At 33.5% G+C, this 27326-nt stretch overlaps 1 protein-coding gene across 2 annotated transcripts; it reads right to left on the minus strand.

The window, feature by feature from the left end:
- Positions 1–3098: 3098 nt before the first annotated feature.
- LOC144843136 (sodium- and chloride-dependent glycine transporter 2-like) lies at positions 3099–26708 on the minus strand. Of its 2 annotated transcripts, XM_078699860.1 has the most exons (13): positions 26575–26708; positions 25460–25634; positions 19428–19559; positions 15531–15762; positions 14766–14898; positions 13631–13765; positions 12561–12789; positions 11058–11170; positions 10354–10494; positions 8807–8906; positions 8484–8584; positions 6622–6792; positions 3099–6003 (listed from the first exon to the last, which is right to left on the minus strand). In XM_078699860.1, the coding sequence occupies exons 1-13, from the start codon at positions 26605–26607 to the stop codon at positions 5827–5829; spliced, it is 1872 nt and encodes a 623-aa protein (XP_078555986.1). In that variant the 5' UTR covers positions 26608–26708; the 3' UTR covers positions 3099–5826. The 2 variants fall into 2 exon arrangements, with proteins under 2 accessions (XP_078555986.1, XP_078555987.1); XM_078699861.1 differs by lacking the exons at positions 19428–19559; positions 25460–25634; positions 26575–26708 and adding an exon at positions 15863–16852.
- Positions 26709–27326: the final 618 nt, after the last annotated feature.

A 27326-nucleotide genomic window follows, 5' to 3' on the forward strand; every position in this document is an offset into this window, starting at 1 on the left:
TAACACCTTGTTTTTCAGTCACGATCCAATTTTGTTATGTCATTTTCCAATTATGGAAAGGGTACGATACTGTATAGAATACCAGAATAATGTGGGATATTTTTCTTCATTATTTGTTACGTTTTCTTGTTATACTTTGTGCAATTTTATCGTGTTCTTCTTCTCCAGCCTGTTCTACTGCTTACATCTGTCATTTACTCTCGTGCTCTCCCTCTCAAGTAAACGTTCCTCTTAACATTTCCTTATTATTTTTATCATCCCATTTTCCCCACTACCAATTTTCTCTCATTTTTATATTATCTCTTTCATGTAATTCTTTTCTTGGAAATGCACTTGTATTATCCTATTTTCTTAATCTCTTCCCTCGTCCAACAATATGCCATCCCAGTCTTTTAATTCTTCAAATTTCTCTTTCTGTCATCCTTCCATCACGTTCTTTTGTTCAGGATCGGTATATCTCCGTACCAGGACGTAAGTGATATCTATTTATATGTTCTAACAGGTATTCATCACGCCCTACCACCTTTGTCAAACCATTTCCCCATGGTTAAACCCACCTTCTCTCTTATACAAAGCTTCTTGATTTTGCTGTATCATTTGATTTTGATTATTTAGGTTAAGGTATCTTTGGCGGCTATATGACTGTTGACCAGACATTGAACTTCGAATCTATTATAATGTTGTCAATTTATGTATTCTCAATATATTTCTAGGCCTCTACAAAAAGAGTCTACATTATAACATTCTGCTCACTATAGGCTCTTTTAATACAACTATCAATTGATGGCAAATATTATTGTTGACAAGATTATTTGCATCTATATTCCAAAAGTAACTGTTTTTCTTCTTCTGAAAACAACCATGGTTCTAATACTATGTTGTATCCGGTATTTTCAAACAACGGTAGCAGATACTGTATTGATAAGTTCTAAATTTTCAGGTTTTTTTTCCAACAATGTAATTAATTTTGTTAATAAGACCAAAAAAAATGTATTTTCATATTATGTTAATAATAATATGTTAGAAAAATAACAATATTGTTTTTTATGATGCACGGATCACCAATTCGCCCTGGTGACGAGTTCAAAATAAAGTTCAATTTTCAATCGAGCATGACCGGGGCCCACACAGCCATGCGTGGCGGCGCTGGTGGGTGCGTCTATTCAGGTATACACAATATTTACAATAGTGTTTTGGGTGACTTTAAAATAGGTACAACGTAAGTCAATGTCAACTATAATGATAGTTATAATAGGTATTGTACACCGTTGATACTCAAATCAAACCTTGACAGTGAAGAAAATAATAACAATAGTAAGATGAAGTGTTGAAATATGTATATATACCAAACTAAAAAGGAATGAAAAGAAAGGAATGTGACGCAGCGACAGAAGCCCAAGAAAAGAAAAGAGGAGGAAGTAATTGGTCTTCTCCTCCATTGGGGAGAGAGAAGGAAATAATATATATATTTTAGGGTTTTTCTCAAATTGTAGTGGCCCCAATTGATATTACTTAGTAAAAGCCATTTATGTTGAAATGCTAATTGAGATGAATGTGGTATAATTTTTCCATTATCGTTAAATGCTATCTGTCACACGGAAGATCAGATAATGTTTTGTGTTCGATCACACATTTCTCCTCTATTATTCATAGATTTTATTTTATTTCTTTGGTTAAGTTAGGGTTTTCCTCAAATTTTAGTGGCCCTAATTGATATGTCTTTGGTAAACGCCATTTATGTTGAAATGCCAATTGAGATGACTGTGTCGTATAATAGAATTTTTCCATTATCGTTAAATTCTATCTATCACACGGAAGATCAGAAAATGTTTTGTGTTCGATCACGCATTTCTCTCCTTAATAGGGCTTATTATTCATAGATTTTATTTTATTTCTTTGGCTCATTCATTTTTATTATTCCAGAGACAATTTTTGTACTATGCAAATTTTTATGATCCGATAAACTGCGCCTTTTTTTCTTTGTATTATAAGAATTTCAATAACTCATTTGAAATGTTGGTTGATCGTAAACCTATTTAAGCCATTCGTTTAGAAACAAGTTATAGTACAAATTGTCGTTCAAACTAAGTCTTCTAAAAGTTATCAAATGTTGTGGTTTTACTGTCCGGTCAGTAAAAAGATTACATACCAAATACAGTTCAAGTGTTTTAGCCAATGATTGTGGAATAATCCCTTCGCCAACACATAATTCTGTCATACTATAGACGATGGTACTTGATGACAGATAATTATAATATTACAATGAAAATAGTGAATAATTATTAATATAGGATCGTCAATAAAGTAAGCCTCCGATGTTTCGGTAGTTGAACTCTCAATTTTTGATATTCGTTATTGCTTGTTGAGGGCGCACTCATGAAATCACCAGCAGAGCCATAATAAATATATTGCTTTGATCGTTAGTTGTGTTCAATTGTTGTGAGCAATGAAGACCAGCTTCACTTGAGTAATAACAGTAAATCTCACTCGTCTTTAGGCTTATCATCCAGCTCAAGATTATGCATTATGCATTTTTCGCGCCGCTCCTTTGGGCTGAAAACAAAAATGGTTATAAACTCGGACTGGGCGTGCGCAAAACCAAAGTATGTCTGGGAGAGAGGAGAGTCTATGGGATACACATGCAGACAGTAGTAAGACATGTTCAATAAACAATGTTTCATTTCGTCAATTTATCTTTGTCAAAACAATCCTTCCATATTTTTGGCGAATGGTGTCTACATGTGGGTCGGTCACATGGCCTTGGGGAGTAACTCCTCTATCCCGGAATGTGCACAGTACTACAGTTTAGTTTAGGACTTCGTTCATTTCAGACTATATTTACGTTACACAAAATATTTAATACTGATTGTTAAACAAAAATAATTGATGATAAATTATTATTTGTTTTAAATTATTAAATAGAATATCAATCAAATCTAATGCAGAAAGAACAATAATTAAAACTGTTACGTCAAAAAGTCGAGCGGCGTTTTTTGTAAGAAATATTTATTGTTTTACTTCAGTAAACGCAAATGTGGAAGAAAATGTCTTCTGAATACAGTACTAAAGAAACACTCAAAGATAGACAACAGACATAATTAAAACAATTTCGCTCAACTTTATTGTGTAATAATAAAATTCGCAAAAACTGAACGAATAGAAACACAAATTAAATGTTTTTGTGGTACAGTAAAATGGAAATTAATTAATTAGTCCCTTCTTACTAACAAAATGTATACAGTAGTTTGTCAACTCTCTCGAAACCGAAATGTATGAAAACCAGAAACTCTCCCAATACGAAATCCTGGGCAAGTTCGTGGCATTCTGCTTTTGGAAGAGTTAAAAAGTACTGCATTGCATTAATTTTCTAAAATCCCAGCACACTGTGAAAAAGATGGCATTAGCTATACAGTACGGGGCGCCGTTCGGGACATTTCTAAGTATTTTGTCGATAAAATTAGTGATGTCCCGAATGGCGCCCCGTAATACAGTGCTATAACAGGATTGTTAGATGTAGTGCAGTACTATAATAAATGTACAAGTTATTTGAAATGTACAAGTTATTTGTTGTTCTGATCTAATCCAATGAAGCGCCACACATAATGAATATGACCTAAAAGCAACAATCAGATTGTTGCTGATTAGCCAAAAACGTTTAGAAATTCCGAGCGAATACAAACCAACACATTTTAAAATATTTCTAGTTGTTGCTAGTACAATTAAAATTTGTTAAAATCTTAAAAGAATTATATACATCATAATAAAAAATATACAGTATAATAAAAAGAATTATGATTTATGAACGGATTATCCACCTATAGCTGTACAATATAGGATTAAGCTGCAATAGGATAAAGCTGATAACTAACAGTACTGTGAAAATTAATCATTCAATATGAATATTTTAAATAACGTCCCTCTAATTAAAAACCAATGAATAACAGAGATACGGTAGTACTTTGTAGCTCTGTTAATAAAACCGTTCAGAAGTGGTCTTTAATTGGAGAGACTTAACTTAAAGTACCTTTAATATGAATATTTTAAATAACTTCTCTCTAATTAAAGACCTATGAATAACAGAGGTACGGTAGCACTTTGTAGCTCCGTTAATAATACAGTTCAGAAGTGGTCTTTAATTGGAGAGACTTAACCTAAAGTACCTTTTATAACGATAACATTTATCTATATTTACAATCAAGCAAACCATTCAATCTAAATATTAATTATTATTAACATAGCATAACCTGAAATTAGATAACAGAGCCTAGGCGGTAGTAGGGCCTAGGCGGTAGTAGGGCCGACGGTAGATTTCCCACCTTGGTTTGGCTGACGGTAGTTGGGCCGCGACAGAGTCTGAGTAGGACTACAGGTAGTAGGGCTGACGACACTAGAGCCGACGTAGAAGCCCCGATGGTTAATAAACACCACATTCATACATAGGTAAGCCTAGGAAAAAATATCAATATAAAATACTATATCTATAGGCTAAAAAAGCAACAAAAACAAAACACTTTGACCGTAACTTCTACAATATAATAAAGCAGCTATTTTAACTGCTCATACCCTGTGATTGCTCGTGTGCATTTTACAGTTTTGAAAACTAACTACGTAGGCCTAAAATACGTGCTTAGTACGTAGTGCCTACGAGGTAACAATATAATCATGTGTAACTAGAGTATTTTTTAAAAGTGCTCATCCTGTTTGGAATACGGCTGGCAGTGTACGGTCCTAGTAAATAGTATTTACTGTATGAAGTATATACCCTCTGGGTACAGTATATTGTTAAGCTTTGAGTTTTATGTCTACACTTATAAAGTAAGGTTAAATGCAAAACTTCTTAGTTTGGCAGATGTATTTCTGATATTATAAAATGTTAGCTCATTACTTATAATAAATATCAATAAATAACCTCTTACTCATCTATGAATATCATGTACTACATTGGAAGACCAAATTACATTTTAACAAAAATATTTCTTTTTTTAGCAATGTGTCTCTATAAATAAATCTGCTTAATTATTCAAACGATTGCATTGAATAGCTGTAATATTAACTATAATATTAATACCAATACTAAATGTCATACACAGAAAGTATAGCAATAAGTTATACATCGACAGTACAAATGTTTGTTCTAATATTGCTTGTCAGTAGACTTATATAACTATTATTTAGGTCAAGATTCCGAATATGGCATGCGTGGCAAATACGCGATTTTAAGATAGACATCGCTTTATTCATCCATAAATTTGGAAATTACAGTGTTCTTAGCTTTCTCTCTCAATAAATATAAAAACAGAATTAAATAAAGACAAAAGAATATAACTAACGAACGAACGTAGATAAAATGGGCGTGGTTTAATACCACGCCCACCTCAAGCTCGTACGCTACGAATCATGTTTGAAAAATGCAAATTTGCATGAAAGAACACGACGCATAAATCTATCCCATACCTACAAACCGGCCGGCAAGAAATCCTATTACATTCAATATGCTGACATTTTACCATATAGCACACAAAACGTAGAAGTAAAATATCGTCATCAGGCCTCTGGCTATATTGGCGAAATTCCTTTCAACAAGACTCGTCTGCCTGTGATAATGACGTCATCTTCGATGTCTTCTGAATCATGCTTCTTCCTTCTCTCGCGTCTCTTGATACACTGACGGTTATAGCTGACAGATTTATTAAACTCTTATTAATAAATCATCATCACCACATAACTTTCAATATACCTAAACTGCTTTCAATTCGATACATACACCAGATTAGAATAAAAGAAAGCAATGGAGGAGGATTTTCATCTAGGGTGGTTCAAGTCCTTTTATACTGACGAATCAACGGCACTCATTGCCGCATTGTAGGAAGGGGGAGATGATAGAGGAACGGCACTCTCGTCATCTCCTCCACGGCCTTGAATCTCGGGATACTGCAATTCACGGCGATGTTCGTTTAGAAATGGTCCCCATTCAGAATGTGATTGTGCCGATCGTTCGATTTTCTGTAAGATTATTACAAATAAAATTAGGAATTGAAATTGTATTCTACAAACATACTGTACTGTACACACATATTACCCATATTTGCAATACTCTAGTTTTACGTAGCGCCATCATTTTTTTTCGGATTCTTTATCTCGGGTATAGATATGACACGCTATATGTGCCAAAATGTTTTTCTTTTAACGAATATTAAACCGAATTGCTGTATAGGCTAACTAGTACGTGACGTAATTTATGCCACGGTATGAGTGTGTCTTTTAAATGGTTGAACATTCTATGAAACATGGTCCTATTAATTAAATAGCTTCCTATTAAATAATTGTTAATAGTAAGAATTAACAACAGGAGACAGACGTGGGAAGCGCATCTCAAATCGTAGGCATCACGTTTATAATAGCTGCCAAGTAAACGTCAAAGACTGACCACGAAAGAACGTTCTGACCGTTCTCAACACTTTTTTTTATTATCTAATATAAAAAAAATATCAATCACAAGAATCATCATAAAATATGTAACCTACATTTAGACCACGTGGTTTTAATGGCCTAATCCAATTGGACAACGATTCTTAAAACCAGGGGACATACATTAACAAAATAATTTAACGGAAACCTCACCTCAATAAATGAACCTTTAGCTTTGGAAATTTCGTAGACAGCAATGATGGGAGTTGGGACAATTGCTGCTACAACCATCAGCCAGCCTAGAGCTTCAGCCCATGGCGGGAACTTGTAGTCTGTTTCGTACGTTAACGGAACGTATCCGACACAGAAGAACACAAAGATGAACTAGATAAACAAAATGTATATTATTATTACTAATTATTAGCCAGAATCTCAAAAGAGTAGATATAATTGATATAATAACATAGTGCCATAAAGTTCTCTACGAATTTCAGTTATCATTACACAAAACGGCTGATGGGTTTATGTTCTATGGAACAAGGTGTCTCTAGTGTCCATGTTCATAAATATCGTATTTTTATATCTAGTATTTTTATTTGCTTGTGTTTACTAGCAATTAGCAGCGGCATATCGATCATCATCTTCATAGCGACATTATCGGCTCCGTTATCGTTAGAAGTGGTAGGATGAGGACGGTTAACGCGCAGTACATTAGTACTCGTTCTACCCAGCTGGGATACGCCATTATAACAAACGATTTGTTAGATAGTTCTTTTTTCCCTTATTTTTATTTTAGGCAAGTCAAGATTTGAGCACTGTAATTTCCATTATATTGGATAATAAAAGGATTCTGTACCATATAAAATTTTGAGCGTAAAACAAATTATAATATTAATATGTAATTTTTAGTGGAACCATCCAAGTACAATTGGGTTAAACAAAGTGATTGTATTTAGCACATTCAGTAGCCTCACTCAAAGGTGTTTGACCCATTTTCTTTCTGAATGAGTTCTGTACCATTAATAACATCCGATTTTTTCTTTGTTTTATGTAAATACAGTACTTGAAGCTAGACTACAAATATTGAGATAGTCACCATTTCTTACAAAGATTATTTTTTTAATAATATTGATTATTATATTAACTATCTCGCAAAACACACTAATACCTTGTACTTATCTGTAAGGGTAAACGTATGTTTTCCGTTTCATGGTGACTTTGTAAATTATATCTTAAGTAAATCAACGAAGATTGTCTAGACAATTACTTTAATCATATTAACTTAATAACACAAAGCTGATATTGCATTTATCAATTAACATTACCATGTAAAACTTTTCCATCGGCGTTCACATACTTAACCCATGGAGGTAATTACCTTATTATTAGCCTTTACTGATACCGATACTTTGTTTTGATCTCATTTCCATTGTATCTATTTAAATAATTATCATTATATCACGCGAAAATTATCATGCTCTGTCCCCATGATGGAAAAAACTTCCACAACTTTACCTTCTAAAGCCGGTTATCCACTAGACAAATTTATTCGCGCGAATCGAAGTGTTGACTATTGTGACGTGAAAAAATCGCAACAAATCAGATCTCAGGCATGTTCGAGCCAAAAAAGTGCAGAAGTATACACAACAACAACAACGTTATTACACAACCTTGACAATATAATATCATAATTTGGATCATTCTGTTGTATGATGACTGTTATTATGAATTTTCTCATCATTTTTGTCATTTAGACACGCGTATTACATGACGTCAAACAAAGTTATTTTTACTGCATCATATCAAAAATATGTTTTTTTTATATATTACTTTATTATTTGTTTTCGAACGACTCACAGTTGTTCATAGTATTTCTAAAGTAAATATATATCTAGTTTTATGTTCTATCGCAATAGTATCATTATCGTACAAATAAACGATCCAAGTTATAAATACTGATCTAAATACTGAAATTACAGTAATAATTGAATAGCACTACAACCGATAGTGTGTAGGCATGCGCAGCTGTTTGTTACGCTTTGTTGAAATGTAATTAATAAGACTATTGCACTTACTCCTATTACGCATGGTGTGATAACCATCCACATAGCTTTCCAGTAAATGTTTGGTGTAAAACCTAACATTTTACTTATGTCTCCCATATATCTATTAATACCTAAACAAAATAAGAAAGTAAACAACATTAAACAACTAGGCCTATTATATATAAAACAAAATCTATCTCTTGCGAATATATCAAGCGGACGCATCATTCAAGATGATTTCATTCGACAGGGGTGTGTGTGATGTAAACGCACATTATAAGCCTATTCTCCACGGTCCTTAATTGGAGGGCATAGACACGTGATATTTAATAACATTCGCATTGGTCACTTACCATAAACGTAACAGATAACAATTAGTTCAACGAGTGCAATCAGGAGAAGTGAAAACCCAGCAGAATAGGTATCCATTAAGGAAAGTAGATATATTCCTCCCTGAAAATAAAATAATGAATAAAAATGACTGATACATAGATATAATGTATTTTACATTCCGGTCATATATACAAGGGTTGGATAAGATACAAAAAAGTCGACGCAAAAATCTAGGGTAGCAAGGGGAAGCTATCGCGACGGCAATAGTATGTAAGCATGCAATCGTAACAGTAGGATTCTTTATCTTCGCCGTTAAAAGTGATAGAAGATAAAAGTCTCTATTTAATATTATGCCTACTGTAGAGCATGGTGGAATGAAAAGAGTAATAATAAATATATAGCCGAAGAATAAAATATAGCCATGCATGACGAAATCAGTCTAAAATTGTCTTATGGAATTAGTTCTTATCGCCGTTGGTGAGCGTTTGAGTCCCACTAAAGCCTGTTTTCCTGTCGACGTTATTCGACGCTATCGTTAACAATAATCGCCAATCTTCTACGTAAACATTGAAACGATTTACAGCAAAAGGTACTCGCTATCGTTATCATTTCAACTTGATCGTTTTCAAACGATCGTCGTTGAACTTTTAACGATTAACGATGATAGCGTCGACAGGAAAACAGGCTTAAACAAAAACATAAGGTCGTAAGCGCGCAGGAATTATTTAACCAATCACGAAGCGGTGGATCATCAGCTGACCGTTATGATTGGTCAACTCACACTCACCACGTGAGGGTGGCTTTAACACACGCATGTACTATCTAAATAAATAACTAAGCTTTTTGTAGTTTCTGTTGACCTACTACTGTGAATTACTAAATTATGCTTTAATCTGATGTGAAATAAATCGCTTTTAACCTTTGGCATTAATAACTAGTTACATAAAATATTTTATATACAAGGAGATTTTTCTAAAATTTCAAATAGCCACATGCTAGTTCTTCCTATTTTATCTATTATGAATCAGGCTTGCAAATGCATCAGGGTTGAATCGAGCACTGGAATGTTGTAGTACCGGTATTTTGTGATGGTAAATATTTATTACGTTTCAATGGCATTTGTAAATACTTGCTATCTTGTTTGATTATTAAATATTATCTGGTGATAATGATAATAGAGGGGTGATAATGATAATAGAGGAATGATAATGACGTCAATGATTACGAAGAAAATAAATAGTTTTCTATTGTGTGTTAAAATTTCGCTCGAGTTTATATTTCTTTCAGTGAGTTCAGCTAAATAATTATTTCTATAAAAACAAATCGCCTTTCTGATCTCCACCAGCTGAAGATACCTAATTAAGGCGGAGGTATGATATGAGTGTAAACGCAAAAGATACAAACTCATGCATGTTCGGAACAAACAAGTTTACAGGGAAGTAATAATCGTGGTTAACACAGGATGGATAGGCTACAAGACTATCATTGCGGACATATAAATACAAGGCCATTTATCAAGAACTCACTAATTTAATTTAAATTGTGACAAGTATAAGTATGTTTGTACCTCAGTTACATGCGGAATTCCCAGCAAGAATCCAACAACACAGAATCCCAATGTGAACCAGATCTTCTTCGATTGGACATTTTCTATTTTAGTTGAAAGTTCGTCACAAAAAGCTGTTATTACCGTCTCCATCATTACAAACTGCAGTAAAATCATAATAATGCATTTGCATATTAGGCCTATATTATATTATTGAGCCTACTGTTACATGAGGCAACATATTATAATTATTATAATATAATATAAATAGTATTAAAGTATGTGGTATGAAATGTAACAAATTTCAGCTTCACACGTCACATTTGCTTAAGCTTGGATCGCGTTTAGACGCAACATCAAATGGCGTAGATGCAACGCAAGTGAGTTGATCAATTACAGTTTGGATACTCCATCTATAGCCTCGTGATTCGTCAAATTATACATTCGGTGCGCTAAAGCTCTGTTTACACTATCAAAGTTGTTGTGGAAAAACATGTGATATGCCCATATATGGACATTATGATGTCATTATTACTACCATATTTGGGAATAACGCTACCATATTATCAATACACTTTTTGTTGTCAAATTAGTTTGATAGTGTAGACAGAGCTTTAGCAGGGAGTTATTTTAGGTTCTTGAGTTGCGTCCAGTGAGAACCAATCTTTATCACATAACCTTTATTGATATGCATGTGGTGTTTACAAATAAATTGCTTTTTTTACCTGACTGTCCAATCCAAGAGTGAATAACATACAGAAGAATAAGAAAGACCAGAAAGGAGATGCTGGCATTCTAGCCACCGCTTCTGGATAAGCAACAAAAGCCAGACCGGGACCTTAAAAAAGAAAATGATCAAACTAGGCGTTTCAGTATTAACTAGTATATAACACCTAAATAAATTCCTGTCATTTTATTGGACAATTGTGAGTCACATGGCGTGCAATAGTACGCACTATTTAAAGATCGTTAAATAGTACTTTGTTTACTTGTATACTATTGAATGACTCGGGAATTATCAAGGAGAGGAAAGCTCAAAGTAAAGCTCTGTCTACACTATCAAATTTATGTGACAAAACATGTGATATGCTCATATATGGACATGATGATGTCATATCACTACCACATTTGTGCATATCACTACCATATTTGGGCACATCACATGTATTGTCCCATAATGTTTGATAGTGTAGACAGAACTTTACAATATTAATAATATAAACAACCTAAATGAAATGTAAACACCGAGTTGAAACAAAATTCAAGGGGAATGTTTCTCAATGTTACCGTTTTCAAAATTCAGTTTCTATAAAATCAAAGTACTACTAATAGCTTTATCCATATTGTATAACTTTGTCCAATATGTTCCAATATGTTTAAATATTTATACGGATCGTAGTCAACTGTTTACCATATGTAGGCCTACATCTAGATTAATTTGATTTCTAAATTAGTTCAGTGTCCGCATTGAGAATAATTAAACTAAATATGCTTTAATTTCACTTAACGGTTTCCATTACAAACGCAATATCGTAGTTTAATTTAATACTAACATTTAGATAGCGATGATATATCTTGTGTATACTGAGCTAATCAATTAAATATACTGATAATTATTACCGTACATTTCGCTTTCTAAACACTATTTTTAGTTTCTTTATTATAACCGTTTCTTTCACATCTAAATTGCTAGTACAAACATAACTTTAACAATTCATTAAAACTGTCTTTCTGTACCGTTGCTAGAATTTAATCACAAAACCATCCACATCTTTTAGAAATCAGTGATTTGTATTCAGAATAATCAGAAACTGAAAGCAATAACTTATTAATGTGTTCTAAAAATAACACAGTATCTTCAATTAAAAAAGAAAATTGAAAACTGTCAATGATACATAATAATAATTGTTATTCAACTCGTATGCTGGAAAAATATTTATTCATATATATATTGTAAGACAATTTCTTGTTAATTTAACTTTGTCTTGCAATTTACGTAATGTTGGGCGTAGGAGCATGGAGGTGTGATATGTTGTCTCTGTGCAGCAGTGGGGGCTAACGATTTCAGAAATAACGACCGTTATACAAATTAATCTGAATACGCGAGTACAAAATAGTGCGTGATGATTATTTTTTTTGGCAGCAGAAACTACCGTAATAATCCATCACGCGGTAAACGTTAAGGGCACAAAGGTTAAAAAGAACGGTGCATTATGATATGCACTTACCAGTACTAGCAACCTTATCAATTGCAAGATTAGCATCGTGTGCCATGAAACCAATGACAGAGAAGATGACGAAGCCAGCAAAGATACTCGTACCACAGTTAGTGAACGCAACGACCAGAGCGTCTCGATGGCAGTTGTTGTGGAACTTATTGTAACTGGATAGTGTGTGGAGACTTCCCCAGGCGACTCCCATGGAATAGAAAATCTGGGAAGCAGCATCCTTCCATACCTATATTACACAAATTTATTTACATTGAATGCTGTTATCTAATAATAATAAACTTATTGCGTGATCTGCATGTAAAGTTTGTATTCCAAGTATTTAGTTGGAAAAGCTCTGTCTACACTATCAAACTAGTTTGACTAAAACGTGTGAAGTGCCCAAATATCATATACCATATTATGGGCACATCACATTTGTTTTGTCACATGAGAGTGTACACAGAGCTTTAGACGCAACGGCGTAGGCATAATGTAAATGAGTTAACCAATCACAATCGATAATTCGGATGATCCATTGCGTCGTGATTGGTCAAATCAGGAAAAGTGAAATTTACTCTTCTCTGGTCAAATTACTTGGGTCCAAGTTATACTCTTTCTTTACTTCTTCTGTTATAATACATAATTTTCAAACACACACATAACTATATTCTCATAGTTTAATATTATATGGGTTTATGAACAAAGCTCTATAATGTGGTTTCCATTAACAACCGTACTTTGCAGTCGTAAATATTATTGTAACAACTAAAAGTCACGTCTGAACAATTCGTCTAGACCAGAAATCGTCAGCTGCCGCCTTCGTTTATTCAAAAACACATTCTTTAAAAGTACAGTCCCATATACTGTGATATATAGAGCTTTTGATTTGCGAGGACCTAGGACCTAGGAATTATGTAAATTAGGCTTATACATTACATATTCTTTCCACTAAAATCGTCGTAGTGGGGTCACACGAATCAACACAAATTGGCAAACCTATCCAAACTCATGCGCACAATAAATTAACATGACGTCATCGGTCCTGGCCAATTGAAAGCTACCTAATAAGTACAGATGAAATGTGGTACCTTGGGATCTCTCAACAGTTCAAATTTCGGCCACACGAAATACAGAATACCGTCGGCAGCTCCGGGTAGTGTAACGCCACGAATGAACAAAATTAAAAGAACCACATACGGGAACGTTGCTGTGAAATATACAACCTGTGAATTGAAAATAAATGGGATGTTACTTACTGCGCATGCTTACAATGAGAATAATGATGAAGTCTACATAAATTTACTACTTATATGTCTACTTTAGATATGAAGTGTTAAAATCGATTGTTTTCAAAGTCGAGTATACGACACATGTTCTCTAGTTTAAAATTATTGTTGAAACGAGAATTAAGTGGCTATAAGTTCCCTCGTGGCACACTTGTTAGTGTGGCACTCCATACTATTATTTATACGGTGGCTCTCCGTGGCGTTTCATAATAGGTAGCGTACAATGTAATGAAAATCTCATATCCTATACAATGTCAATAAAGCGACAGACCGGGATGTATATTGCGATAGATTTTCCGTAATTAATTCATCCGTGAAAGAAGCTATTGGTCACAAAAACATTGATTCGAGGGTTAAAAGGAAACAAGAAAAACAGGTACTGTAATCTAAAATTCACTGCAGGTAAAATCATTACACAGATCAATACTTCCTTTCTAACAACTACTACATAAAAAAACTAGTTTTATCCAGTTTGTATAACCTTCATCAAAGGGTGTTACGAAAAATAAATCTCTTCAAAATAGGTCAAAAATATATATATTTTTATTATATAACCTTGAAAAAATGTATTGATTAAATTTGACAAAAAGATGGCTAAAGGACAAGATCATCATGTCACGATTTTCAATCAAAAATATACGTTTGTCAAAAACAAAAATTGTGTAGAAGTATATACATACACGGTGCATTAAAAAATGTTCGGCTATTACAATACGTTGGAATATTATTAATAACTCGGGTATAATATAAGGGAAGTCGAGTTGGTTTATACACGTACTAGCGTGGTCTTAACCTCGCAACAATTTACGGGCTTCAGTTCGGGATTGATGCGGCACAGACGTAGACTAATATGTTCGCATAAATAATATTGTTCTGAACGGCACCCCGTACTATATGTAGTAAATTACAAAACATCATCACGACCACTACTACTTACTTTGCCGGATGATTTGACCCCCTTTGCAATACAAAAGAAAACAATGATCCAGGCTAGTAACAGACACAAGCAGAGGTCCCATCTTACAGAACCTGGTTCCTCAATACCAGACGACCGGTGCAAAACACGGTTGCTAAGTCGACGAAGAAAGAATAGAGATATATTCATGTTACTAAAGTAGGCCTAAATATTGATCTGGGAAGAGGTAGAATTATTTTGTTTAACTGTCATTTTATTCTTCTATGATAGTGATGCAGTATTCATACTAACATCATGACAATCATAATATGATGTAGTAGTATAACATCATGATAATTATATAGTAATGATATCATCATGATGGTAATTGATGATACTGTCATGATAAAACATCATGATACTGACTAATCAATGGTATCATGATTAAGAAATGATGATGATAACGATATGAATATGAAGATCATGATGATTTCATTGCAACCAGCAGACTTTACATAATTGTACACCCATAAATTGATATTTCATATTTTAATCTTACCAGGATAAAATTGTGAACACGAGTACAAGATGGCCAATAAGGTTACGTATTACAGTGTCAAGGTCAAAGTCAAGTTGACGATCATGGCATAGTTTGCGATAATCGAAAACTCAACAGCTTCATCAACATCCGAATTCCAGAAAATGACTTCATTTACATATTTTAATATTGTTGCACACCCCGGATACAATCAAACGGGATGGGTACGACAGGGGTCAACAGTTATATTATAAATTACATGAACTCACTTCCAAAACTCAACGCTTGGTCTTACGGAATCGTTGCTATGAACGGCAGTCCCGTTTTCATCAACAATAGTTCCATTCAATGAACACATGTCAGAGTTCCACTCATGTCCACACGACGCCCACGGTAACTCTGACGTCATCGAGGCAAATAAGTAGAAGAGAATATAGGCGATGATGACGTTGTAATAACAGCATACCATAGCAGTAATAAGGGTCATTCCCCATCCGAGACCTAGGGTGGGAAAAGCAGTATATTAAAATCGACGAATATAACACTGAGTGACAGCTGTAGAAACAACATTAACACAAAACAAATGAAATAAATGCATTACTATGTATAGCAAAACAAGCAGTAACTTTTTACTAATAAAATATTTGAAAATTGAAATTCAAAATTTCTTAATTTTATAACATCGATGTGTAAGCTAGGTAAAATCTGGTTTTCATTAAAATATTGACCTTCTTGCTGAACCCATCGGAATTTAACTTTCAAATGGTCTACCACGTAAGTAAGCAAACCAAATATCCCAAAAACCACACCTTAAACAGAAGGAAAGATTTATGAAAACCAGACTCCACCAGACGACCACATCTGGACGAAGCTCCCAAAAATGGCAATAGACGTATCTCTCAAACAATACATAGTGAATCAATAATGGAAACAGCTGGCGCTGCATACAACTTGTTTCGCGCGTTTTCGTCAAGCACAACATTATTTTAGTATTCGTTGAACGAAAAACGCGCGAAACAACAATGACCCAGTTTTAATGAAAAATGTAGGGAGATTTTTAACAAATTTACCTAATTTTACATCAAAGCAAGCTTTCCTGTCTCGAATAATCTCATTTCAGAAGCGTTTGTGTAAAGCGCAGCTAGAAAGAAAGAGCATTTTGTTCTGTACTTTAAGAGTATGAGTTTTGAGTCAACTATTTAAAGTATGCCATGATGATGACGATGCGTAGAAGGAGCTGCGTAAGACACAATCACGTCTATTAAACAATGGTGGTTAACTATACAGTAATGTTCAGCGGCCTTTTCAATAATCAATGATAGTAAATACACGTCGATGCATTCGCCTTTAAGCGGCAATCAGTTTTTATTTGTTTCTTTTGATTTTAACGCAATGAGAACACGTCCTCGACTGGAAAACTAGCTTTAAGTGCTGTTATTTAAGTTTGTTTAACATCACACGAATATTAGTAATAAAATATAACAAGCAAGTCAGTTATAATATCTTTTAACTATGTATTACAATATTATAATTATTCCTTTCCCAAAGATTTCACATTTTACTACTCAAATCACACACACACGCTATTCTTTACTTCTCACCCCCTCCCCGTACCACCAAACCCAATTTCCCCCCGCCATCCCATATACCTAAGTAACCCAGATATTTCATACTCTTCTTCCATAGCCCTTCCTATTCCCTTAAGTTTAAACCCCATTTTTATATTATATGAACACAATAGGACTTATCTGCGGTGCTCGTTACCGATGACGACGCCTGTCGATGATGCGAGATTCCGGGTAGCACACCTCCCCTCAGACGTATCCAACTATCCTAGCCTAAAATAATCCTTCTTCTTACTTAAACAAAAACATTTAACAATAACCTCCCATTCGATAACGCTACCGACACCGATAAAATAAATAGGAGCATTTTAATCAGTGTCATTTTGTTATGATCGTAAAGATCTGTGTTGATTGGATGGAATGCCATTCTATTTAAATGTATAGGCCTACTATATTTATTTTCTACACAACAGTATACAACATATGCTGTATTATTTATTTAAATATTTGTATAAATTTAATTAAATTTTCAAAGTTTATTTTTTGTTTACGATTTAAATATAACAACGTATGTTTAGGTTATATTCAATGTTTTCTAATAGAGGACCATTATTGGCATTGAGGAGCATACTATAAAGAGATTATTTGAATTAAAGCTTAAACAATGTGCAAACATTTAAACTGATTCTTATTCAACATACTTAAATATATTCAACATAATTAAAATGATATCAAATTTATCACAATATACGATAATCGCCTTCTGATTTTCTTCTGATAGAAATAATATATCTCGTCTCCGAGTTGACAACTTAGAATTCCTATAGCAAGTTTAATTTCCTCTATCTCATTATGATGAGTTCAAATATTCGTGGAAATTTCCATCAGCTTTTATACGACTCGTTTTAAAAATACGTATGCTATACGAGAGGAGCGTGTAATATCATTAAATGTGATCCCCTTAGAGAGAGGGAGATGCTAAGATATATCAATAACTACTGAAGTAGAAGGCGAAATCGTATCTTTAAAATGTTAATTACTATGCATTATTAACAGTTTAATTCTTTTCGTAACTCGCAAATAGACATAATATTGTCTGGCATTACTTCATTCATAATTCTCTTCTTACCACACCAAAGCAATCTAACAACCACTCACGTCACTCGAACACCAACATTTTAAAGAGGACACATTATCATTTATAAGAACACAATTAATTTTGCCTAAGATACTAAATTCGTACCGCTAAATGACTCGGCCTTAGTACAAAGCTAAGTCGTCCGGCCGAAGCAGCTAGTTCACTTCTCGTAGATACTGTATAATAAACTTGGAGAGGAAAGTAACACATTAGCGACATAAAAGAAAACAATTTTAATTTCTTTCAACCAAAACTGTCAGTTAAATAAAATGTTCAAGCTACAAGACTATTGTTAATGACATTATCATTAAAGTTTACAGGGTTTTTTCATCAACGTATAGGCCTACATTTGCCAAATTAAAACCATAAAGGTAAAATATATAAATTTAATTTATTTTCAATAATAATAATAATAATATTTTACCCGTTTTTTAGGGGGTTATTTTATGCATGGAAGACTTTGATTTTTAAATTGTTCAACTTAACTTATAGGTAAAATATATAAATTTAATTTATTTTCAATAATAATAATAATAATAATATTTTACCCGTTTTTTAGGGGGTTATTTTATGCATGGAAGACTTCGATTTTTAAATTGTTCAACTTAACTTATTTTGGAAATTTCCAGAATTTATAAATACAGTTGATTAATATGGGTAAAATATCATAAATACATATTTTAATAATATAGGCATAATTACCAATAATAATAAATATATTTGTTGTAAAAACCACACAGTATGAAAATGAAGAATGTTTTGTTTGTCCATATCATCCAGTTTCAAAACCATTTTTACAAATAATGGGTTCGTTTTTTGATAAGCAACGGGTTAATTAAAAATATACTGTCATTTATATCTATTTTAAAAGAAAGACAAATATAAATTGCTTATTTTTGTAAATCGAACTTTTGGTAACTCCAAAAAATTCTAGCAACCATGTTTATCAAAATGTTATACAGTCAACTCTCACAATACCGGAATCCTCTACAAAAGCAAATGAAACTATCAACCAAATTAAGATTCTCTTCGAGGTCCAAAAGCACAGTCGTTTTATCTTGGAGAAATTATTATTTCTCTGTATATGGTTTTACCATTAGAAAATCACATTAGAAATACCAGAATTTCTGGAAAACCAGGAAGCCCAGCCGAAGTATGTTCGGTATTGGGAAAGTTGACTGTACAAATGTAGGCCTATGTATTTTACTTAAAAAGTTATTAAAATAAGCAACTATAGTTGTTGTTCTTTCTGACAGTATATGTTTAATTACGATGTGCATACCTAAACAATATAAAAAATTAATTAAACATGGTTCATCAATGGCTACTCGAATTATATTGAAACTTTATGTCAGTTATTTTTCAGAAATATGATTATTAAGTAGAAATTCAAACTGGATAATTAGGTACAAACTGTGTTAATGGAAAAAAGTGTTGTAGTTGGTTTAAGAAAAAATGAATACCTTTGAATACTGGACTAATTTTCCATATACTTATGGCTCCCAGGCTGGCGAATTGTCCAAAAGACAACTCGAGAAAGAACAGTGGAAGTCCAGCGCATAACAACATGATGATGTATGGAAGGAGAAACGCACCTAGAACAAAATAAAAACATTACGTTTAAACCAGGCCCGTAGCCAGGGGGGTTTTTATGGTTCGGGCGAACCCCCTTTACAGCTTTACCCCCTCTTAACCGACTGCGAACCCCCATCCCCGACATCCCCAATACCTCACCACCCTCATCTCTGAAAATCCTCCAAATACGTGCCCCACAATACAAAAGGTTATTTGTAAATTGAAAAATTCGTAAACTCGTTCGTGAATAACTCATACCTTGTTGTTAAACAAATGAATTGGTTGCCGATTTTCACCTGAAAAATAATACGAATTTTTGGTCCCAGGATGTAACATGATATTGACGCGAGCTTGGGCACGAACGAATCGTACAAAGGACACCGCTAGACAACCGCGTACCTATTGTTTCGATCATAAATATATTGAGCGAAAGGTTAAATTGTATAATTTGGAATTTTAATTCATTTAAAAATGCTAAATAAAGTCAGATGTTAAAACCACAATTTCCAAAAATTCATTTTTATTTATCCACTATAAATAAACTTTACAAAAAGTGTTGTTTTAAACCACACTCCAAATAAAACAAAGAAAATAATGATAGGACATTTGCAGAAAGAAGCAAACTTTGCTCTGCTACCGGTATAACACGGTTCAAATTTCGGAACGTCTATAAATTACTACGGAAATTCGGCTTAATATTTACGAACGTACGGAAATGAAGATAAATAGGGTACTACACGCATCGGAAATACAAAACTATACGCACAATTATGATTTGGCCTAAAAATTGGCCTTAGATTATGGAAAAACCCCCGGCAAAACGCAATAATTATGGACAAATCGATTATTAGCCATGGCAATATGCCTAATATTTAAAAGGAATGAATATAGGCTATATTTCGTTTGTCGATGAATTTTTGAATTCATGTGTGAATGCGTGGGAGGCTATTTCTCATGTGTAGTAGAGCGTTTCTTTGATTGAATAATGTTGTTTGTATTATAACTAAGTTCATTTTGGATTTTCAGTAAATTACCAATGGTTTATTCAAAGTCAAACTGTAACTAATCCCTCACTATTCAATCAAAATGTTATTATTATACTACTATATTGTTGAAAAATGGATTGCGTGATATGAAAATGGATTGATAGTAAAACGTAATAAAGATACGTTCTTGTCTGGTTATTAGGTATTCATGCTCTGATGAAGCAGAGGATTATTTTTGTAGCGTTCCATTTAAAATAAATTTTATTACAAAGAAATGTTTTGGTTGTGAAGGTCGTTTTAACAATTAGGCTAATATCAAAACATTCAACAATGATAAAATGCCCTGCAAGCAACTCTGTAACTACTTTATGACTAAGCCTATCAAGTTCCGGGTCCGGATGGATATTGTATACGATGAAATGGAACTCAATTTTAATTTAGTGGCAGAAACAACATTTAGTATGAAATTAAGGGTGTTGCCCGGGCCACAAGGGAAACACCCCTGGGTCCGCCCCTGGCTATAATAAGCATTGAATTTGCCTTCTCACCCAAATTGTGCTTTTTTGGGGGGGCTTGTAACTTGAACGCAAAACAAAATACCGAGTGAATGATCAAACAATCGGCGGTGGTTCAGCACACAGAGCACGGCATCTAACATACGGCAACATATGTTATCGTCCTTTAAATAGTCCACGTGTGTGAGGAGGAGGAAAAAAGTACGATCGTTTTGTTTAATGGTAGCATGCTGCATGAGAGTGTTTTTTCCGGCCAATTAGAGGTGCCATTTATCATGAATGTTATGTGCGAGAGTACCATTTCCGGCCATCAAGGGGTGTCATTTAACAAAATTCGCCTTAGACCCCACCGGGTGTTGGGGGGGGGGGGGGTGTTTGGGGGTTGGCGCGGGGCAGTGACCCAAATACTTAGTGTCCTTACCCTCCTGGCTACGGCCCTGTAAACTTACATAAAAAAGACACGGTGTACGGCATATCCTGTTGAGGACAGGTTTGGTGCTCCATTGTTATTGATTAATTTACGGTAAAAGAAAATTTTGAAATTGAATTTTTTCTTTAATTGTCCGGTTCTTCATTACACGAAAAAAAAAACTGTTAATAGACCTACCTGCCGTCAATGTTATTGTTTAATTTACGGTTAAAGAAAATTTTGAAATTGAATTTTTTCTTTAATTGTCCGGTTCTCCATTACACGAAAAAAAAACTGTTATAGGCCTACCTGCCGTCAATGTTATTGTTTAATTTACGGTAAAAGAAAATATTGCCATTTTTATATTTTGTTTGTAGACCAATGAAATTGTTATTAAAAAAAATATTAAAACATTATTAAAACAGTCAACAATAATCAATCTTTTTATTGTTATTGCCTTTTAGTTCGCAATATCCTCATACGTATTACGATTATAATTGTCTGTGTTAAAGGCCAGGTGCGGGCAAAAAATTTCTATTGAGCATACATTCCAATAATTATCGATCCTAGTTTCCCCTATGTTTCATAATTTTTGGGATTTTATTTGTGTTACACAAGCTTGTTGAAAATAAGCACTTTCTTATCAGTGGGGGGATAGTTCAAATTACACAGTAAAATCTCTATTCTTTTGTACACACATTTTGTAAATAGAGAGGCATTTTAAAAAGCTATGAATAATAAACGGTGTGGTAAAAAATGTTATCAGATGACTAAATATAGGTAATATAACTTGAATTTTACATTTCTGGTATTTTTATTCAACTTCAAATTTTTATTTTCATGCTATAGCAAAAATTATCCACCGTATATCCACCATTTTTTTCACTTGCTAGGGAGTCACCAGACATGTTATTACATTAGGTTAACAACCTAACTACTGAAAAAAAGTCTTCCTGGTTTTTATGGAAGAATTTTGCCAAATTTTGTTTTTGACCATATTAAGGGAAATTCATATTTTTTCGTCTTGATTTCTGTTACAAATATTTGATTTATGTACAATTAACCAAATATTATATTTAAAATTCATGCCTGTACCTGAGCTTTAACATAATCGATTCTAGCAGTCCGTGATTTTGTATGTATATTGTTATAGGCGGCCTACCTGCCTTCAATGTTATTGTTTAATTTACGGTTAAAGAAAAATATTGCCATTTTTATATTTCAATCAATCAATCAATCAATAATAAATTTATTTCTCATATAAAAACAAAGTACAGTATATTTTGTTTGTAGACCAATGAAATTGTTATTTAAAAAAAATATTAAAACAATATCAAAACAGTCAAAAAGAGTCAATCTTTTTTATTGTTGCCTTTTATTTTGCAATATTTTCATACGTATTACGATTTAATTGTCTGTGTTAATATAATCGATGCTTTTGTAATAAATGTATATTTCGTTAAATATATTCGGATAAATATATTCGGATCCTGCATTGCAGAACAAAAATAAAAATGTTCACGGAGGCCGAACTAATTTATTCTTGTTCCTACAATGTGAACATGTTATCGCATTGAAAGCATAAACAGCGGGAATCAATTGGAAAACATCAACTGCGTAATAGTATTTGATCCTCCCTTGCGGAGCAGGTGGGGCCGTGTCAGGTAGAAAAATTGGATGCATATTCTCAAACGTGATCATATTGAAAACGATGCTGCCCAGTGGAGGCCTCAATAGCGTAACGATTCATAATACTGGCTCTGTAGGTACAGACGGTCGATATCTGGCGTAAAATTCTGATTTGATATTTGCATTAACGACTTTTCATAAATGTCGTAGAGTGAAATTACAATGTCATTTTCCTTGGTAATACGATGCGTCTGAGTAAGCGAATTATTAGAATTGAGTATGAGACGCCGACTACAAATATTTGACTGATATGATTGAAACTTCGACATTTACATGATAACCATTGTGAAATGTTATTCTAGATAAATCACATTTTCGATATTCGTAGAAAATGTATAAAAACTAAACTTGAACAAATTGAATATCAACGACAATTATTAAATTTACGGGGTTTTTTTTTATAAATTCTTTTTTAATAAGTTATTAATATATATTACATAAAAATGTTACATATTACCTACTAAACAAATGACCGAACAACAAATTTACAGTGAAATAATGACATAAAACGTTTAAATTACCAATAAAATTTAGCTTTACAATACAATGTGTATTAACATATGGATTTCGCGACAGCCAATTTATGTAAAACATGCACAGATTGCCTTGCCGTTTTAATTCCTTGGGGTAAAAATAATAAGTGTACCAAGGCCATACATCATACAATGGGTCACGCCATACATGTCTGTCCGTACAGGCGGAAATCATTATCCAACTGGGTTCTTATAAACGTAAATCGCTACTGGCAATAGACGCTATACGTTTCGCGCGTCAAGTTTAGATGGACTTTACTAACTGTACTGTAGTTATATTTTGAGGGTAATATTATAAATACCTGAAGATAAATAATAATCCTATTAATAATAGTATATTTAATGCAATTACACGTATGAATAAATTCTCTTTTCATTGGATTAAATCGAAAAACACGCTCGTTATAATATATTATCAGGAAGGAACATTTCTTTGTTCTCTTGTAGGTTACACATTCATTTTTTGTTTTCTTTTTTCATCATCGTGACATCATGCGTCAACATCGACACAACATGTCAACATCGACACGCGTGAACAATAACATTGACACATCATAATATTTACTCTCTCGATGTATTCTTTCAATTCATTCGAAGAATCATCTAACTCGTCCTAAATCTAGTTGTCGTTTTCCTTGTCTTCACAACGCAGATCGTTGGTACTGGTTCATCCTAAAAAAGATAGGCCTACAAAACTGGGAATGGGAGCCACGGAGGAAAAGTGGCCAAAACACAGAACTTTGGCGGCTTTCCAAATTTAAAATTTAATATTTTGTAAAAAAGTACGTTTGTATACGTTGGAGATATACACAGTACTGTAGATGTTGCTGTACTTCTGATGTTCTTATTCTCTTTCGTTTCCCCTGATCTTCAAGGAAGCCATTGTTAACAATTTAATAAATATTAACTTCGACCTTCGTTCATTGCAGTTTGTGTATGCTCTTTGTCAGGCACAGGAACCAATACAATATTAAATAATGTTTGCTGTACTTCTTTGTAAATTTAAATATTTTCTCGAACCCTTTGTTAAAAAGGTGTTTATAAACCAAAGCAACAATAGGTCCAGTATTCCTTTAGGCTATGAGTGTATGTCCTTATTACGTTACTTCTCGCAATGTATGGTAAGTGAGTAAAAGTGAGTATTAGATAAAATTGGAAAACAAACTTGGAGACTGTTTACATAAAATGCTTGAAATTGTGGTCATTTTATACACGTGGTCAATAGATATATGGCATTTCCGGGAAGTGAACGGTCAGGCTGATACAGTGCTTAGGAATGCGCCTTATATGATAGTAAAACTGTTTCCGAATGAATGGAACGGTATAACTGATTACATTCAGTATATTCATTGATAAGATCCAATTACGTCTTTGAACGCTTGGAACGTATCCAAATATGTGTTTAGATTCTGTTTTCCCACGTTTAGATTTCAATAAGATATTTCAAAGATAACAAAGATGTATATGCGGCTATTTCAGTTTAATAAAGAAATATTAATTTTTCGTTTATCATAGAAACATGAATTTCTATTGCTAGAATTCCCCTCACAAGAAAATTTGATTCGATACCACTGTGAATCACTAGTAAACCACGTTGCAACTTTTAGGCTGATGGAAAAATACAGAGTGTGCGCCCAGATGACTAAACATTCCGTCATTGTTGAAGAGGAGAGAATGTTGACCATAGAGATTGATTGATGATCATAATAAGGATTGTTGACTCTAATGATAACACAAATTAATGATTAACGGTTTCTAAGAAGAAAACAATCGAATGTCGTTACTTACCCCCTCCGTTTGAGTAAGCCAAGTAGGGAAATCTCCAAATGTTTCCTAACCCCACAGCATACCCCACGCAAGACAGCATAAAGTCGAGTTTACTACCCCAGTTTCCCCGAATTTTATTTTCATCTCCATCACACTTCTCAGTATTTCCAACTGATATGGTGCTATATGCCACAGCCTAAATCAAATAAATTGTTAGAGTTTTTAATTTTATTATCAACCATCAGATACATTTGTTGGTATAAATAATTTGGTAATGTATACAGTTATACCATATAATTGTTGATTACATAATAATTTGACATTTAGTTCTTGTTGTCAGATGTTCATACCCCACACTCCCACCTATTTTCAATTCAAAATAAAAGTACAATATTTAATGATATATTATGTATTCGACACACGTGTTGGATTGTACGTTAAAAATCTCTGCTCTAGAGAGTCTAGTCAATCGATACAGTACATTGTCTATTGATTGATGGTCAATTGTCAATAACAACAGATGGTGTAATATTATTGTTGACCATGTGGTAACGCATACTGTACATACCCCCACGGTACTATATAGTATAACAGGCGCCAACCTTGCATATACAGTTTATGTAAATGTAACATCTTGTGTTTATTTATGTAAATAATGTCAAAGTACTTTACCATAGGCCTACAGTGAGTAGGTCCATTCCTTTTTCAAATATTAATATAGGCATAACATAGGCCCTACCCTCTAGTCGTAGACATAGGCTAGGCCTCATAATCAACGTAATGTAAAATATAATAATATTAATAATTAATAAATTAATTAATACTAGGCCTAGCTAGGCTAGAGGCCTATTTAACTATTTTATTTAAGTAAAATATCAGGTAGCCCAGGCCTAGCTTAAATATTAATTAGTTAGCCCCTCCCTAGCCTTAGGCCTGATCATCCTCTTTAGCTAGCTAGGCTAAGTTAATAAATTATATAGTAGACAGTCCTATGTTTAGGCTAGGCCTAAGCAGCAGTATTAAGTAGGCTAGGCCTCTAGAGTAGTAAGCCTAGCCTAGGTTAAACTAAATAAATTATTATAAATCACTCACAATACATCATAGGCCTATTTCATACAAGATCCCAAATTTCTTACCTCAGTTGCTTTAGATTCCGAAGCAGATGTCATGTTCACAAAAAGACGATCAGGCAATTAAATTATCTGTTTTTACGTCGTATATTACGTAAATGCAAGATCTACTGTCTGGTTTTATATACACTCTCTGCAATAATTTGTAAAAACGCGCGCGTATATGAACAGGCACACGAGGCAAAGTAGTGTGTGAATGAGCCTTTGTTGAAAAATTTACTATCGAAGGAAGGGCGTATATGAAATCATTGAAAGAACCATGTCCAATCAAAACGATGGAAATTTCGGATTCGTACATTTTGTGTGATAGGTGCTCAAATATCATATGTTAAAATAAATACGTAAATTCAAACAAATTGTCAAAACTAAGAAGATGCAATATGAAATAAGAATAAACACCCCTTTTTTACTGAATGAATTTATGTAAAAGGGTAATTAAATGCAACAACGTACAAATGAACCACCTTTCTTGAAAATGATGATGGCTCTCGGTGTGACGTCATGGAAAAATTGTAAAGACGCTATTATATGACCTATGACCGTTCTTGTGGCGGAGCGGAGGAGAGGAAAAAGAGAAAAACGTGTGGTACCAAAATCAGGATTTCGTGTTACCCGAATCATCTCAAATTACAAGATCCTATTCCAGTACATTTTAGCCGCCTACTCTAATGCCTACTTTTGTTTTCCATTTGAAGAGATGTGTTTACTAGATAAACGGTATTTTCTATCAAAAATAAAAAAACAAATTTTACTTTGCT

The sequence above is a fragment of the Antedon bifida genome, chromosome 5, assembly GCF_963402885.1.
Source record: "Antedon bifida chromosome 5, ecAntBifi1.1, whole genome shotgun sequence".
Taxonomy (NCBI): domain Eukaryota; kingdom Metazoa; phylum Echinodermata; class Crinoidea; order Comatulida; family Antedonidae; genus Antedon; species Antedon bifida.

Excerpts from the sequence above, each read along its gene's own strand:
- LOC144843136 (XM_078699860.1), bottom strand. The coding sequence starts at position 26,607 with ATGACATCTGCTTCGGAATCTAAAGCAACTGAG. Across the intron at positions 13,766-14,765 it reads GGGTCAAATCATCCGGCAAA|GTTGTATATTTCACAGCAAC; the intron begins GTAAGTAGTAGT and ends TTCAATTCACAG. Across the intron at positions 8,907-10,353 it reads GAATTCCGCATGTAACTGAG|GGAGGAATATATCTACTTTC; the intron begins GTACAAACATAC and ends TTTTATTTTCAG.